The 18,199-nt window shown below is 41.8% G+C and overlaps 2 protein-coding genes across 3 annotated transcripts in view; both read right to left on the bottom strand.

The window, feature by feature from the left end:
* The window catches only part of LOC129845916 (advillin-like), a 29,437-nt gene extending 17,806 nt beyond the window's left edge, over positions 1–11,631 (bottom strand). Inside the window, exons 1-10 of the mRNA XM_055913861.1 lie at positions 11,270–11,631; positions 10,709–10,844; positions 10,532–10,606; positions 10,064–10,260; positions 9,552–9,660; positions 9,328–9,438; positions 5,137–5,342; positions 3,212–3,290; positions 2,997–3,095; positions 2,711–2,864 (exon numbers count right to left, since the gene is read on the bottom strand). Of these exons, the coding sequence (XP_055769836.1) occupies positions 2,711–2,864; positions 2,997–3,095; positions 3,212–3,290; positions 5,137–5,342; positions 9,328–9,438; positions 9,552–9,660; positions 10,064–10,260; positions 10,532–10,606; positions 10,709–10,768 (1,090 nt within the window). The 5' untranslated portion in view covers positions 10,769–10,844; positions 11,270–11,631. The remainder of the gene's footprint in view (positions 1–2,710; positions 2,865–2,996; positions 3,096–3,211; positions 3,291–5,136; positions 5,343–9,327; positions 9,439–9,551; positions 9,661–10,063; positions 10,261–10,531; positions 10,607–10,708; positions 10,845–11,269) is intronic.
* Positions 11,632–12,901: 1,270 nt separating this feature from the next.
* Positions 12,902–18,199, bottom strand: part of LOC129845905 (carboxy-terminal domain RNA polymerase II polypeptide A small phosphatase 2-like) — a 39,555-nt gene continuing 34,257 nt past the window's right edge. For both annotated transcript variants that reach the window (XM_055913842.1, XM_055913849.1), the window contains 3 exons: positions 17,893–17,985; positions 17,183–17,368; positions 12,902–16,929 (listed from right to left, as the gene is read on the bottom strand). In XM_055913842.1, coding sequence (XP_055769817.1) covers positions 16,804–16,929; positions 17,183–17,368; positions 17,893–17,985 — 405 coding nt within the window. In that variant the 3' untranslated portion in view covers positions 12,902–16,803. The remainder of the gene's footprint in view (positions 16,930–17,182; positions 17,369–17,892; positions 17,986–18,199) is intronic.

Genomic DNA, 18,199 nt, shown 5'->3' with positions numbered 1-18,199 from the left:
AAAGAAGAAGTTACAGGTCTGTGAGAGCCAGAAATCTTGCTTGTTTGTAGGTGACCAAATACTTATTTTCCACCATAATTTGCAAATAAATTCATAAAAAATCCTACAATGTGATTTTCTGGATTTTCTTTTCTCATTTTGTCTGTCATAGTTGAAGTGTACCTATGATGAAAATTACAGGCCTCTCTCATCTTTTTAAGTGGGAGAACTTGCACAATTGGTGGCTGACTAAATACTTTTTTGCCCCACTGTACATATGAGATGAGTAATGTAGGGTATGAAAACATTATATGAAGTGGCATTGTTTTAAAGTGGCTAGTGATCCATTACATCAAGATAGCAAGATGCAGTAGATGGTATAGCTTACAGTACGTACAGCACGCTGTCCACCGCCAGAAGGAGTAGGTGGACTGCCACCACAGTGAGGCTCCCGTGTTTCATCCTGGTGATCGCGTCTGGCTCTCCACCAGGAACCTCCCACTCCGCCTGCCCTGTAAAAAGCTGAGCTCCTGGTTTGTGGGCCCGTTCAAGGTCCTCTGGAGGGTCAATGAGTTAACCTATAGATTACAGGTTCCCCACTAACTACCGGATCTCACCCTCTTTTCATGTTTCCCTCCTCAGGCCGGTGGATCCTGGTACCCTGGCTGGTTCCTTCCCCCGCGACACCCCTCCGCCTCCCCTGCCAATCGATTGGAGCCCTGCCTATGCCTTCAGATCCCTCCTGGACTCCCGATGTTGTGGGGGTCAGCTCCAGTACCTGGTTGACTGGGATGGGTACGGTCCATAGGAGCGCTGTTGGGTCCCGGTGGACGACATCCTGGATCCCAACATCATCCGGGATTTCCACCTCCGGACCAGCCCGCTCCTCGCTCTCGGGGCGGTCCCCCTAGATGGCGTCGTCCTGCGGCTGGAGCTGTGCGTCAGGAGGGGGTTACTGTCAAGCTTACTCCCACTCCGGCACTCGATGTCGCCGGTCTACTGACCACCAGTCCTTGCAACCCACATTACGCACACCTGCTCCCCATAGTTATGCACTCCTGGACTTCATCAGTACCTTGATTACTCCACCTTTATTTAGTCCTCAATAGCCTCAGACTTCACGCACTATTGTTTTTGTTTTCATTCCCAGTACGCTTTTCCTGTTTTGTATGTCTTCATTTTCTTCGTTATTAAACTCACCAACTGCACTTGCTTCATGACTCCCTGTGTCTGCGTTACAGCTTGACATCACAAATTAATAATTGATGTGTTGGATTCATGTCTATATCTCAACCAGGAATCAAAGTTTGAGAATAGGACTAAATCAAATAAAACCTTTCGCATTTTAAGTTTGATTCGATTTAGTCCTATTCTTTAACTTTGATTCTTGGTTGAGATGGAGATGTGAATCCAACATACTAATGATTAACTTGTAGATTACCAAACTTGAATCAACCAAAGTTTGAAACCCTAGGCATATACAGTACCAGTCAAAAGTGTAGACACACCTACTCATTCAAGGGTTTTTCTTAATTTTTACTTTTCTACATTGTAGAATAATAGTGAAGACTTCAAAACTATGACATAACACATATGTGACTCACCACCTGGATTCGGTCTTATGTAGCAAAATTTGAAATAGTGTTTTTTACATTGGATAAAAGTAGAGACTCAGAGCTACAAAATGGTATATCATACACTGCATTTTTAAGGAACAATGGGAAAGTAATTATGCTTTGAAAGTTGATAAACTTGTAAACTCACTTTTGAGAAAATGGCCTTTGAATGTTTTGGTATCTAGTGAAGAGCTCTGCTTTGTCTACACACATTCAGCATCGTTCACACCCTCTTAAGCTTTAGCCCAACCCATCTCGTTTGCTCTCGGAGAGTTCAGAGCGCACACTTGACTCTCAGGCCGATGATTTGTTTACCTATGGATAACATGAAAACAGCCTAACCAGTTCTATTATGGAATCATGTAGTAACCAAAAAAGTGTTTTACAAATAAAAATATATTTGAGATTTGAGATTCTTCAAAGTAGCCACCCTTTGCCTTGATGACAGCTTTGCACACTCTTGGCATTCTCTCAAGCAGCTTCACCTGGAATGCTTTTCCAACAGTCTTGAAGGAATTCCCACATATGCTGAGCACTTGTTGGCTGCTTTTCCTTCACTATGCAGTCAAACTCATCCCAAACCATCTCAATTGGGTTGAGGTTGGGGGATTGTGGAGGCCACATATGTTATTTCATAGTTGAAGATCTGACGTTGTTTCAAAGGTACAAATTCAGCATATTTTATACAAGGTTTGTATATGTTGAAAATTGGTTTCAATGATGACAATTCCGTGGTCCACCCTCATTGATAATTTTTTTTAATCAAATGCATTTTCCACGTCACAATAAGTTGACAAATTAGGTTGAAACAACGTTGATTCAACCAGTTTGTGCCCAGTGGGATGTACTATGTTGTCATTAAGTGTTTAATTGTAAAGGCTGGTGGAAATGCTCCTCATAGAAGGTTCTAAGAAGAACCTTTTAAAGATGAAGGGGTTCTTATAAGAACCGTTCAAAGAGGGTTCTAGGAAAAACCTCTAGATAATAAAAGGGTTATTGGCAGAACCATTTATAGAGGGTTGTAGGAAGAACCCTTATAGTGGGTTCTAGGTAGAACCATTTAGAGTTTTTCTAGTGATTGATTTGCTTCTGTTAACTAACATAGAAACACATACCCACTCGCCCCACATTGTGTGTCTTTCCCAGGCCTACAGTCTGGTCCTTCACACTCCAGCTCTGGAACAGCTGCTTAAAGAGGGCCGACTCGGCCCCGTCATTCACTGTCTCCACGTTGGTGGTGGTGGAGTAGTTCTTCAGCTTAATGAACTCCTGTTCACAGAGGCAGGAGACAGTTTCAGAGTCTTCCCATCAGATACTGCAACTGGTATTTGACACATAAAACTCAACTATGGCTTATTTTTTGTTACAGTATGTAAAGTATGTGTGATCTCTTGTACCCACCAAAGCTCTGGAAAAGGCAGCCTGTCTCTCGGCCTTGTTGGCTCGCTTCCCCTTCCACACAAAGATCTTCACCCCTCCCTGGTCTAGGAAGTAACAGTCCTAGAGAAAGATGAAGTCACATGAGGTAATATGTATAGCTTGGGAGCCAATAACTCTTTATAATGCCGATATCAAATGATGTCGGACTTGTACAGTTTGCTGCTCTGCAGACTCACATCATGATTTAACAGGTCCTGAACCAGTGGCCTGGTGGCAACTTCTGTGACTTTCATCTGGCCCTCAGCATCAGACACACTGTTGGGGAAAGGACATACAGTGCATTTGGAAACTATTCATACTCCTTGACTTTTTCCACATTTTGTTACATTACAGCCTTATTCTAAAATGTATTAAATCGTTTTCCCCTAAACAATCTACACACAATATCCCATAATGACAAAACAAAAACAGTTTTTTGGACATTTTTGCAAATGTATAAACTGAAATATCACATTTATATTAGTATTCATACCCTTTACTCAGTACTTTGTTGAAGCACCTTTGGCAGAGATTACAGCCTCGAGTCTTCTTGGGTATGACACTATGAGCTTGGCACACATGTATTTGGGGAGTTTCCCCCATTCTTCTCTGCAGATCCTCTCAAGCTCTGTCAGGTTGGATAGGGAGCTTCTCTGCATAGCTATTTTCAGGTCTCTCCAGAGATGTTCGATCAGGTTCAAGTCCGAGCTCTGGCTGGACCACTCAAGGACATTCAGAGACTTCTTCCGAAGCCACTCCTGGGTTGTGTGCTTAGGGTTGTTGTTCTGTTGGAAGGTGAACCTTCGCCACAGTCTGAGGTCCTGAGCACTGCAGTAGGTTTTCATCAAGGCTCTCTTTGTACTTTTCTCAGTTAATCTTTCCCTCGATCCTGACTAGTCTCCCAGTCCCTGCCGCTGAAAAACATCCCCACAGCATGATGCTCCCACCACCATGCCTCACCGTAGGGATGGTGCCAGGTTTCCTCCAGACATGACGCTCAGGCCAAAGAGTTCAATCTTGGTTCCGTCAGACTGGAGAATCTTGTTTCTCATGGTCTTAGAGTCCTTTAGATGCCTTTTGGCAAACTCCAAGCAGGCTGTCATGTGCCTTTTACTGAGGAGTGGCTTCCGTCTGGCCACTCCACCATAACGGCCTGATTGGTGGAGTGTTGCAGAATTGGACGTCCTTCTGGAAGATTCTCCCATCTTCAAAGAGGAACTCTGGAGCTCTGTCAGAGTGACCATCGGGTTCTTGGTCACCTCCCTGACCAAGGCCCTTCGCCCATGATTGCTCAGTTTGACCGGGCGGCCAGCTCTAGAAAGAGTCTTGGTTGTTCCAAACTTCTTCCATTTAAGAATGATGGAGGCCACTGTGTTCTTGGGGACCTACAATGCCGCAGACATTTTTGGTACTCTTCCCCAGATCTGTGCCTCCACACAATCCTGTCTCGGAGTTCTACGGACAATTCTTTCGACCTCATGGTTTGATTTTTGCTCTGACATACATTGTCAATTGTGGGACCTTATGTAGACAGGTGTGTGCCTTTCCAAATCATGTCAAATCAATTGAATTTACCACAGGTGAACTCCAATCAAGTTGTAGAAATATCTAAAGGATGATCAATAGAAACAGGATGCACCTGAGCTTAATTTTGAGTCTCATATCAAAGGGTCTGAATACTTATGCAAATAAGGCATTTCTGTTTTTAATTATTTATACATTTGCAAACATTTCTGAAAACCTTTTTTTGCTTTGTCATTATGGGGTTTTGTGTGTAGATTGATGAGGGGAAAAAAATATTTCATTCATTTGAGAATAAGAATGTAATGTAACAAAATGTGGAAAAAGGGAAAGGGTCTGAATACTTTCCGAATGCACTCTATTTACTAATGAGTAAGTATGATTTCGCCTGAGTGCCAGTCGTGCTATCATGCAAACATAGTTTGGCTTGAAAATTAGCTATTGGAATTGGCATGAGCACAAACAGATCTGGGACTAGGCTAAGTATTATTTAGAAAGAGTATAAAACTTTGTTAAGTTCCACTTTCTTTGCAATAAATGCCTGAAACAATTCAAACAGGCAAAAAGACAGGACATCTGGACATGGCCCTCGGCCACTTACTGGTACAGAGTAAGCTGAGCTTTCTGTTGTTGGTCGGCTGTTTCATCAGGCATTCCATTGAGAAGCTTGGAGGTCCGTTGCCCCAGGATGCTAGTAAGGATCTCCATCAGTTTAGAGGAGTTCCCCTCTGTGTCCCCTTCTATCACTCCTATCTCCGCCCGACCCCCTCGCTCCCGGTCCCGAATGTCTTTAGCCAACAGCATGCCCTAAGAGTCATAGAATGTGAAGTTAGAGGTGCGTGACATGGATTGATTTTCTGTGATTCTAAAACGTTCATTCTAATGTGTTTATACTAGGGGTCTCTTCAGCCAATCTTTAGGGGAGTGAAGTGGATTTCCCTTCAACTATTCTTGATTTATTGAGCTACCAATGTGGAATTAGCTTCCTTGTGTCACTGGTAGGATGGTAGGTGCAATAAGATTACATTCCCATTGGGCAGACACTGATTGATTCAACCTTGTTTCAACATCATTTGTCAACCTATTGTGAAGTGGAATCTACGTGAAAAACTCAATTGGATTTGCAAAAAGTCATCAGCCAGTACTGTTTTCACATCATTTCAACCAGCGTTTTAAACATTTAAATCAGGGTAAAACTTAAAAACTTAAATACAATGACTTAACCTGACTAACAGGTTGTTACATCAATTTAATTTCAACATAATCAACAGAACTATAGTGCATTCGTTAAGTATTCAGACCCCTTGACTTTTTCCAAATTTTGTTACATTACAGCCTTATTCTAAAATGGATGAAATTGTTTTTCCCCCTCATCAATCTACACACAGTACCCAATAATGACAAAGATTTTTTTTGTTGTTGACATTTCTGCAAATGTATTAAAAAAAAATACATATTTATATATCACATTTACATAAGTATTCATAAGTACCCTTTACTCAGTACTTTGTTGAAGCACATTTGGCAACGTTTAAGGCCTCAAGTCTTCTTGGGTATGGCGCTACAAGCTTGGCACCCCTGTATTTGAGGAGTTTCTCCCCTTCTTCTCTGTAGATCCTCTCCAGCTCTGTCAGGTTGGATGGGGAAGGTCGCTGCACAGCTATTTTCAGGTCTTTCCCGAGATGTTTGATCAGGTTCAAGTCCGGGCTCTGGCTGGGCCACTCAAGGATATTCCGAGACTTGTCTCGAAGACACTCCTATGTTGTCTTGGCTGTGTGCTTAGAGTCGTTGTCCTGTTGGAAGGTGAATCTTCGCCCCAGTCTGAGGTCCTGAGCGCTCTGGAGCAGGTTTGCATCAATGATCTCTCTGTACTTTGCTCAGTTCATCTTTCTCTCGATCCTGACTAAACTCCCAGTCCCTGCACTGAAAAACATCCCTACAGCATGATGCTGCCACCACCATGCTTAACCGTAGGGATGGTGCCAGGTTTCCTCCAAACGTGACGTTTGGCATTCAGGCCAAAGTGTTCAATCTTGGTTTCATCAGACCGGTGAATCTTGTTTCTCATGGTCTGAGTCCTTTAGGTGCCTTTTGGCAAACTCCAAGCAGGCTGTCATGCCTTTTACTGAGAAGTCTACCATAAATGCCTGATTGCTGGATTGCTTAATAGATGGTTGTCCTTCTAGAAGGTTCTCCCATTGCCACAGAGGAAGTCTGGAGCTCTGTCAGAGTGACCATCGGGTTCTTAGTCTCCTCCCTGACCAAGGCCCTTCTCCCCCGATTGCTCAGTTTAGCCCGGTGGCCAGCTCTAGGAAGAGTCTTGGTGGTTTCAAACTTCTTCCATTTAAGAATGATGGAGGCCACTGTGTTCTTGGGGACCTACAATGCTGCAGACATTTTTTGGTACCATTCCCCTGATCTGGGCTTTGACACAATCCTGTCTCGGAGCTCTACGGGCAATTACTTCTACCTCATGGCTTGGTTTTTGCTCTGACATGCACCGTCAACTGTGGGACCTTATATACTGTAAACGTTTGTGCCTTTCCAAATCATGTCCAATCAATTGAATTTACCACAGGTGGACTCCAATGAAGTTGTAGAAACATCTCAAGGATGTTCAATGGACACAGGATGCAGCTGAGCTCAATTATGAGTCTCATAGCAAAGTGTCTGAATACTTATGTATATAAAGAATTTCAGTTTTGTTTTTTTATATAAATTTGCAAAAAATTCTAAAACCTTGTTTTCGCTTTGTCATTATGGGGTATTGTGTGTAGATTGATGAGGAAAACATTGATTTAATCCGTCTAAGCATAAGGCTGTAACGTAACAAAATGTGGAAAAAGTCAAGGGGTTTGAATACTTTCCGAATGCATTGTATATTGATATTTCATTTATAATGCCCTTTTACATAAAGTCCCATTAAACCTAACATCTTTACTAAACTTTAGAGATGTGAGTTACCATACCCAGTTTCAGGGATGGCTAACTCTGGAAATTACTTTGGTCACTATTGAGTTAGGTATATCAGCTTCTAGTTTTCTTGCACCTTATTTGTGGAACAATCTTCTAAATGTTCTTAAATTTTTATTTATATTTTGATATGTGTATTTTTTGTAATTTCTGTAATTCAGGGCTCATCTGTAAAAGAGACCTTGGTCTCAGTGTGACTCCCTGATTAAATAATGGTTAAATAACAAATACATGTCTGACACTTACAAAATAAATTTACAATAAGAAGCTTGTGGGAGCTGTTTTGCTAGACTTCAGTTCAGCTTTTGACATTATCGATCATAATCTTCTGCTGGAAAATGTATGTGTTATGGCTTTCTATCCCCTGCTATATCGTGGATAGAGAGTTACCTGTCTAACAGAACACAGAGGGTGTTCTTTAGTGGAAGCCTCTCCAACATAATCCAGGTAGAGTCGGGCATTCCCCAGGGCAGTTGTCTAAGCCCCTTACTAATGACCTGCCACTGGCACTGAGTAAAGCCTGTGTGTCTATGTATGCTGAATACGAAATATTATACGCGTTAACTACCACAGCTCGTGAAATCACTGCCACACTTAACAAAGAACTACAGTCAGTTTTAGAATGGGTGGCAAGTAATAAGCTAGCACTAAACATTTAAAAAACTAAAAGCATTGTATTTGGGAGAAACCATTCACTAAACCCTAAACCTCAACTAAATCTTGTAATGAATAATGTGGAAATTGAGCAAGTTGAGGAGACTAAATTGATTGGTGTAACCCTGAATTGTAAACTGTCATGGTCAAAGCATATTGATGCAATGGTAGCTATGATGGGGAGAGGTCTGTTCATAATAAAGCACTGCTCTGCTTTCTTGACATTGCTATCAACAAAACAAGTCCTACAAGCCCTAGTTTTGTCGCACCTGGACTACTGCTCAGTCATATGGTCAAGTGCCACAAAGAGGGACATAGGCAAATTACAGTTGGCCCAGAACAGAGCAGTACAGCTGGCCCTTAAATATACACACAGAGCTGACATCAACGACAATCTCTCATGGCTCAAAGTAGATGAGAGATTGACTGCATCACTACTTGTCTGTTCAAACGACTAGCACACAGCTCAGACACCCATGCATACCCCACAAGACATGTTACCAGGGGTCTCTTCCCATTCCCCAAGTCCAGAACAGACTCCAGGAAAGTCACAGTGCTACACAGAGCCTCGACTACATGGAATTCTATTCTACATCAAGTAACTCATGCAAGCAGTAAAATCGTATTTTTAAAAAACAGGTAAAACTACACCTTATGGAACAACGCGGACTGTGAAGAGAGACACACACACAGGCACACACGTATAAACACACACGCTAGCACTCGCACTCTACGCATCTGTACAGTAATTTTGTAATTGTAATATTGTAATATTGTTGCATGGTGGTATTATACTGTTTGTAGTGGTGTAATGATGTTATATGATGTACTGTTTAATTTTTCTGTGCAATTTCAACATATACATAGTTCTAATGATTATGTTAAAACTAGATCGATGTAACAACCTGTTAGTCAGGTTAAGTCATTGTATTTATGTAAAGGTTTTATTCTAATTTCAATGTTTACAGCGCTGGTTGAAATGAGATGAAAATTGACTTTTCACTGATTGATTACTTTTTCAAAATACAAATGTGTTTTCCACATAGATTCCACATCACAATAGGTTGACAAATGACGTTGAAACAACATTGATTCAACTAGTGTGGGTTGACTTTACTGTTGGTGCACTCCTTGAGAACAGCATTTGCACAGATCATTACCGTACCTTGAGCCTCTCCTGTCTGTTGCTCTCTGGTCCATTCCACTGAATGATGGTCTTACCAGAGTCCAACAGAAAGACATCCCCAAGATTGAAGCTTTCCCAGCTCATCTCTACCTACAGTATGCAGGAAATTGTGCCAGATATATTACAAGTACAATTTCAGGCATTTTCAGAGGCACTTCCTGTTGTGTTACACAGAATGACTTCCCCCTGTATGTGTTTCTCACCTCCATGGCGCTTATCCTTTTCTTCCCTTTCACATGCAGCAGTCTCTGGATGTCATAACTGTTAGTCTCTGTGTGTCTCATTCCTGACGCCACCCCGCCCTTCTTATAGCTGTAAGGGGCGGAGAGGTAAGTAGGCTATACAATCAATCTCTTGCTTTCATTACGGTGCAAGGAATCTTTTATATATAAATCAAATTTTATTTGTCACATGTACCAAATACAACAGGTGCAGGCCTTATCGTGAAATGCTTAGTTACAAGCCCTTAACCAACAATGCAGTTCAAGAAATAAAGCATTTGCTCTAAAATAAAATGTGTTTGAGATTGCACACTAATCACCATTGATAACTATGCTCATTTTCCCAAACTACACCCACAGAAGAATTACCCTTAGTGCTTCAGAATAAGATCAAAATGAGAATACTGAACAGAGTGTAATGATGAGATTGCTCTCTCTCTCTGTAAGCCTATAAGGTTAATGTGGCTCCCTGGCTGCTCTGCAAATAGACCTACATGACCCCTTGTTTGAAGTATCCTCGGAAGGCATCAGACTCATAGTTCTGGACCTCACGGTGCTGGACAGGCCCTGATCCCAGGAACTCATCCAGCTGGATGGTGTAGACGGCGGCCGCACCCTGTTCATCCTGACTGGACTGGGAGCCGATCCAGTAGTGGATGTCATAGATCAGAGAGCTGCCCACTTTCTGGGTCTGAGACAGACAGGGGGGGGATAGAGAGAGAGATTTGGGGGGAGACAAAAAGCATGGAGGGAGAGGCAGACAGATAAAAAGACAGAGATGGAAAGTGGAAACATCACATAGAGCATTGATAATCATGTAACACAGACTCCAAAGCAAACATAATCTATACAGCAAACACACTGATTCACTCCAGGGCATTTAGCTAAGTCATAACTCCCCAATTCAACAAATGAATGTGCTGACATGACACCCTGATATGTATCATGGCCCCAGGACTCACAGAGAGTAGGATGTAGCAGTCACCCTCGTAGAAATTGCCAAGGGATTTTTCAGGGACTTGCACCAGCTCCATTTTCTGGGAGGACAAAGAAATGCAGACGTCTGTCGTTTTCACCACTGACTGTGAATACACACCCTGATCAATTTTAAATAATATACTGACTGACAGCCTCTTTACCTCGATTCGCCAGATTATAATCCCAGGATTGTGGGTTACTGCGCGGAATGTGTACTCCATGTTTCTCAGATTCAGGCAATCTCAATCTGATGTTGGAAAGAAAAGAGTTCCTTGGCCCACCTCCTGGTTTTGGACCCTGGAAGGAGTAAATCATTAACCACTGAAACAAATTGCATTATCTAAAACCGGAGGTTATTGAGATGGATATTAAAAGGACTTCAATATCCATTTCAGGATTACTGGAGGCTTACTGCAGGACTAATGTATTTACATCATAAACCGGTCAGACGGCGTGTTGTCGGAAGAGAAAGAAGCATTCAAAAGCACTGCATTGCTGTTGACAACCACTACTATACGTTTCATTCAGTCAATCTCACAAAGTTCACGACATACTGTATTTTACTGTTCTGATAGTCAGAGACGTGTATGCCTCAGCCCTCTGACAATTAACTCCATCGATCCAGCCACAAAAAATCCTAACTCTCTCCTTTCAATCAAATGAAACTCAGTGAGCCACTGTCTGAAATCACAGAGGGCAGATATGATCAAGTCAAACAGTACCTTGAGTTGCTGCTGCGGAGACAGAAGACAAGCGTGTCCAGCTAGAGAGTTGCTTGCTTGTATTGACTCAAGGTTGGACACAGCAGTGCAACCCTCAGGAGAGAACCAGACAACTTAGGGCTGTCACTGGGGCATCAAAGCATCCTTCTCCTCTTCCTCCTTCTGGCCCTCGTCCCCTGAGAGATTTGCCTGAGTTTGCATGTTCCAGGACCTCTTATCGCTTCGTCCAATCGCTGATTACAGAAAGGTAAAGATACACAAACCAGCAGGCAAATGAGGATAAAGTAGACACGACTCCTATTCAAAATACCACAGGCTGAAAAGACACTTTAGTGGTAGTGGTGGTGGGACTGTGTGAGGGAGGGGGGAGCGGCGGGGGAGAGAAAGAAAGGGAGGGAGGTGGAGTAGTTAAAACCCTCCCTTTGCCAGGAAATGGATCTGGCTGTATTGGAAGGAAGCCACAGAGCTATAGATTTTTTGTTAAATGATGTACTGCACAGAGGGTGGACCACTGATGCTTTAATGCAGTTGCTGCCTATAATAATCATGCATTAGAAGGTCCTAACAGCCACCCCCAGTAGAGGCCTATACTGTAGGAGAGAATCTCACATGATGCTACATTGCTATGTGACATTCACTCTACATTGATTATGTTTCGAATGGTGTTATTGATTTTCAACATCAGGATGCTCTCACTGGATGTTCTTACTGACAAATCTAGCTGCACTCTAAAAGTATCTTTCCATGAAATCTGATGATTCATGCCAGACATACGGAGGCAGTCTGAAAGGTTTATTCAAGAACTCAAAAGTGTCTTTCTCAACCTTGTTGGACGCATCACACAAATACTGGGGGGCCCTTACCAGCCTGAGAAGTTTGACAGGCAAATGACTTGTGTTGAAGAAGTGTACAAAATGCTTAGGACATCACACACCCATACATTTTGGACACGGAGTCAGTGACAGTTTGCTACCTCACTGTTAATGCAAACAATTTCAGAGGAACATGAAAAACTACAGCAGTGGTCTGTTGTGTTCTCAGGGAAAACCCTACAGAATGGAATTAATGCCACCCAGGCAAGATTAGTGAAATATGAAAGGATTAGTTAACACCCAGGGAAGGAGCCACATCTACTCATGCTGACCTCTGTGATTGATTGGATGTGATCAGAATGATCCAATCTCAGTATGCCCCACTTCTGCCCTGGCTATTTCCCAAATCTAGTTAAGGCTCCATTTTTTTACGTGGCCATTGATGGACAGGGCTTTGTCCAAACACAGTGGACAGCTGATTCATAACATCACATATTATGATGTCATAACATAATGACTCTCCCTAAAAGCCTCTGATTGCATCCTAAACGCCACCCTATTCCCAACATAGTGCACTACTTCGGACCAAACCACTATGGTCCCTAGTCAAAAGTAGTGTACTATATAGGGAAACGGGTGCCATTTGGGGTGCTTGCTCTGAATTTGACTTTCTGATTCTACTATATTGTTTGTGGAATGCAGATCTCTTTGTGATTGGGCATTGAGGTTTGGGTATGTTTGTTTGGTGTGTGTAGCAAGGTGAATTAATGTGTTACTGCTCTCTGGAAATGCGGACATATATACACTACAGTAGACAAACTCACTATAATCAATGTTTTTATTCCATCTTTGAAAAACAATTTTCAGAATTGCTAGTTTAACAAAAAAAGCCCCCAAAAATATAATGCAGGAATCTTACGTTAAAGTTTTCAGAAAATAGCTGTAAAAAACATATTTTCAAGAGTAAAGTTCCCACTGGGCACATACTGGTTGAATCAACGTTGTTTCCACGTAATTTCAACAAAATTACATTGAACGAATGTGGAAATGACATCTGTGCCCAGTGGGTTGATCATTTTTGCAATATACTGTATATATTTCTGTATCTCCTTCTGCATAGTTTCTGTGTAAAATCAGCAGTTTGTTCATGGTACACAAATCCTGACCCAACCACACAATCAACCCATTAAAGAGTCCAAATTTTTCCCATCAGAAAATACTACATTGGTCACCATGACAATCTATTCAATAGATTGATCAATAGACATACAGGCATCAATAGATTGTACCCTCTGAATCATACCTCATTTTGTTCTGATCGTTGGTTGGCATCTAAGAAGCCGCACAGTAAGCAAACCAACTGAACACTTAAAATAAAGAGATTGCAGAAAGATCTCCATATATGTTGGAAATTACAAAATAATCAGAATAGGAATAATCCATGTCCAAAACAAGAGAACACAAAGCTCTTTAGAGCTATATTTCAATCCATTATTTGTTTGTAATATTTCATATAAAAAAAGAAAAGAATTACCAAGTACCAAGAATTATTTTTTATTTTTTTAACAATTGGACTGTTTAGGACAAACTAATTTCAAGGACATAACACTCCAGTTCTTTACATTCTTTCTCTCTAGGACTTTGAGAAAATAAAATGTATATGTGGAAGATAAAATCAATAGTATGATCTCAATTATAATTGCATCATTCCGATGCATAGGAACAAAGGGATCATGAAATCTTGTATTTCTCACTTAAGAGTAAACTATATTTGAATCAAACACAGGACATTTCTGAAGACGCATTTGTTGAGGGCCATAGCATGCATTTCATAGACGTTACATATTACCTCACAATCATAGATGATAAACTTTCTCCTGAAACCATGATCCATAACATGACTGTAATTAGCGTTTGACATGTCACCTCTGATTTGAATGTCAATATCTTTCACTACATTTAGTAATTTCACGTCAGCAGACATTTTGACTAAATATACCAGGTATCATGTAGGCCTCCTTTATCTATTCACCATTACTGACAGTGAAGTGCTGCAAGTTTAATGCAACAAGACTGGTTCTTTCGACTAGAAGGGAAACTGGCGCAAGAATGCTTTAATTAAAATTGTAGTGTGAATATTTGATGCCCGCACAACCCACCTACACAAAATAAAAGTGTTGAGCTTTGGTAAATACTGATGTCTATGACCCCACTTTACCTTTCGTGTTTCAGACATAACAATAACACAGTCAGGTCACACCTTGTGCACCCTTCACCACATCCCACCACCAGAAGACAAAACTTAACATCCTATCCAACTGACAAAAGAAGAGGATTCTTGTGCGTCCCAAAAGGTAATCTATTCCCTATATAGTGCACTGCCTAGCGGTTAGAGTGTTGGGCCAGTCACTGAAAGGTTGTTGGTTCGAATACCCGAGCCGGCAATGCGAGAAATTTGTCGATGTGCCTTTGAGCAAGGCAATTAACCCTAATTTGCTCCAGGGGCACAGTAATACTATGGCTGACCTTGTAAAACAACACATTTCACCGCACCTGCCCGGTGTATGTGACAATAAAATGTTTTACTTTTAAGCAGAGCCCATAGTTCTGGTCAAAAGTAGTGCACTATATACGGAATAGAGTGCCATTTGCAATGCAGCCAGGGATTAACACGCTTATAAATATCTACAGAACACATGACAAACATGGAGTAAATACATGTCTCTGACAGTATGGATGTGAGGTCCACAACATTATAACACACTGCCCTTTCTTTGAATCCCAATGAAACAGCGGAGTAGATTCACTTGGCAAAGAGCTATTTGTGGATTACTCAATTTCAGACCAACACTAGAGACAGGTTATCAGTTGTAAAATTGTAAAATGAAAAAAAGGGGATGATGGAAACCCTTGATGCTTTATTCCAAAGCTTTCAACGCAGAAAGAAACCTTAGGCACTTCATAGAGTGTAATAGTATAAGGCGGTGCTTTATCTTGTGAATAAAACAACCACAAAACAAATCTCTTTGGGATACAGTGACTAGTCAGGATTGGGCATGCCTGTGTGTGCTTACAGTTACAATTTGAGCAATAGAACATATCTTGCTAAATTAATCCAGCTTTTGCCACCACAAAACCACTGCCACCCCACAATGTGTACAACACCTAAGATATGTCAGTGTGAGTACTGTAGAACTTCTAGAACAGGCAATAATGCAAAGAGAATTTGTAAAATACATACTTTTACTTCTTAGTAATGTCGTTTTTTTACAAACCGAAATATCTTACCTTAAATAGGATACATTTTAAAATAGTAAAAGTTGAGTGGAAATGACTTGGCAAACTATGGATAAAGGGCAACCAGTAGGGGGTAAACTAGTGTGCATTGTGTTCACTCTTAGCAGCCTACTTATCACAAGTCCCTCGCGTGACCCAAATATGGCACCCAGAAGGCTTGACACAAAATGTAACAAAAAGGCCTCGGTTTAACCAATATGGCAACCTTAGCAGACTAAACACCAGCAGAGAATCACTCCAAATTTGCTACCGAACTTTAAAGTCTAAATTAGTCTGTTCATTTAAAGGGCATTTTTTTAATTTAGGGAAACCAGCTCAAGTGTCCTGTACCTGATGCATCTCGGGGTGAATCTGCATAAAGAGGCAGGGTTTATGTTACAGCCCTGCCTTTACACGATGGTGTGACCCTTGGTTTGTAATGGTCCCTATTAGCCGAGGATTAGGTTATCTTCAGCTAATGAGAATGGAGGATTTCATGTAAATACAACATACACAGAGGCTGTTAACGTATGGCTGTTCTTCCTCAACATCCAAGACATTACAAAAGTCATCTACACTTCTTACCATATCAAACATTTAAAAGACATCTTAAAAATGTATAGAAAAACCTACCAATTGAAAAAGAACCATTTCCTGGAAGGAACAACGCAGGTTTTTCTTTCTTTAAAAACAAAACCAAAACAGATTTAATAAATTTTTCTTTTCAGAAGGCACAAAGATGGAGATCCTTTGCTCCCCATGTAAGGTCTGCTCAAATGAGGTCATGTCATATCATGTCATGTCATGCTGGCCTTGGATCAGAAAGACCACTGGGTTTAGCTTTTAAAATTAATTTCCTGAAGGACTCAATCCATTCAGGAGAAACTTCCTTAAAAACCACCTTTATACAGGCCGTTGTACTAAGAAATGGAAATTAACATCACTATGTGGTTTTTGTAGTTTCCTTGCAATGCTTTATAGACCCCCTTCAAAGTGATTGTACAGAGATTATTGTCGAAGCAGAGAGGTTGTGTGTACAGTCAATTGTTTTGTGGCGCAATTAGTGCTATAAAATCTGAGTCTCGTTTTTGGAGAAACAAAGATCTGGCCAGTCAGTTTAAATGATTGGAGTACTAGTATGTGTTTGAGTACATTGAAAATGAGAAAAGAGTGAGCCACTTTGCATTGTGTTTGTTGGATTTTTCCCAGAACAGCAGTTTTGCAGCAAAGGCTAACATACTGAGGAGGATGATAGTAGGAGCAGTGGATAGCCGTCCAGACACACAGTTCAGGGGCCAAACAAACACACTGCCGAGTGTGTGTCTAGGATACTAACACCGCACACAGTGTGTGTATGTAAGTAAGGTTTGGTCTTTTTCCGTCGGTTGATGGGTGTGGTCTGGCTGGGAGGGGGAGATTCTGGCTTATAAGAGGGGGTGTGTCGTGTCAGGGGGCCCGTAGCTGCTGCAGTTTGGCATAGACGTCTTCCGCCTCACTCAGCTCTTCAAAGACGGGCAGGAGGCTCAGCAGCTCTGTGTCCTCCAGGTCGTCAAACCAGGACACCACAGGCACCTGAGGACACATACATAGATTAAAACATTTTTGAGAAATTAGGCTATTAATTAAGGAAATAAACGTTTCAGTGCAGTTGGGAAATGTTGATTTCCACAGTTTAAAAAAAGAATTCAGAAATAAAAAAGGGGCATGTTGGCATCAAATAGCTCCTTGCTTAAACCAGGAAGATCACCTCAGTGATTCTACATTGGGACAGGCCTGTAAGGCCTTTGGTGAGACAGTAAAGCTCGGACTGGACAGCAGCACTCACAGCATTCTCAGGGTGGAAGATGTAGGAGGCGGGGGAGTTGTCCAGGATGAGGGTCTTGTTGAGCTGGCGGCCCAGGCGGCTCAGGTCCTTGACGTAGCAGCCCTGATGGAACACACAGGACTCCCGAAAGAGACGCGTACGGAACACACCACACTGATCTAGAAGGTCGGTCACTGGGTCGGCATACTGCAGGGGAGACGGGAGGGAGGAGATGGAGAGAAAAAGATAGAAACAGAAAGGTAGAGAGGGCCAGGCAGGGAGTAGGACAGAGAGTAGAATGTATGGGGAGAGTGGTATGTTGGGTGGTACAGACGAGTTGAAGGGATACTTCGGGATTTTGGCAATGAGGCCATTTATCTACTTCTCCAGAGTTGGATGAACTCGTGGATACCATTTTTATGTCTCTGCGGCGGTTTGAAGTTAATTGCTAACTAGCACAAGCGCAATTTCTAACTAGCATTAGCGCAATGGCCAGCCATTGTGCTAACGCTAGTTAGCAACATTACCTCTAACTTCCTTCATACTGGACAGAGGCATAAAAATGGTATCCACAAGTTCATCCAACTTTGGGCCTCATTGTCAAAAACCCGAAGTATCCCTTTAGCAATGCTGGAATTGCTACGTTTTCAAGAGGCATATCTCATCGCCACCAGGTGGAGCAAATGGTATAAGTACCAGTTAATTTTCCAAAACAGTTAAAGCAATGTTACCTTTGCAAGACTTGCAGTGAAGAGAACACACTCAAACAGCTCTCCCATCCTTTGGAGGAACTCGTCTACATGTGGCCTTTTCAGGACGAAAACCTGGGACACATCACAGCACAGTTATAAGCATCTGGCTAGGAGAATCAAGTACAGCTATCCAGCAGCAACCATCTATGAACACTAGTCTATGGACTAACTAACTGACTGGAGCAACTTCACACACCTCCAGTCCGTAAGGACCACAGTATCTATTGATCTGCAATCTGATCAAAGTTATTCACTGGCTACAGAGTTGACTCACCTGGCTTAACAA

The sequence above is a fragment of the Salvelinus fontinalis genome, chromosome 3 (assembly GCF_029448725.1).
Source record: "Salvelinus fontinalis isolate EN_2023a chromosome 3, ASM2944872v1, whole genome shotgun sequence".
NCBI lineage: Eukaryota > Metazoa > Chordata > Actinopteri > Salmoniformes > Salmonidae > Salvelinus > Salvelinus fontinalis.
This window is presented reverse-complemented; position numbering and strand designations above follow the sequence as displayed.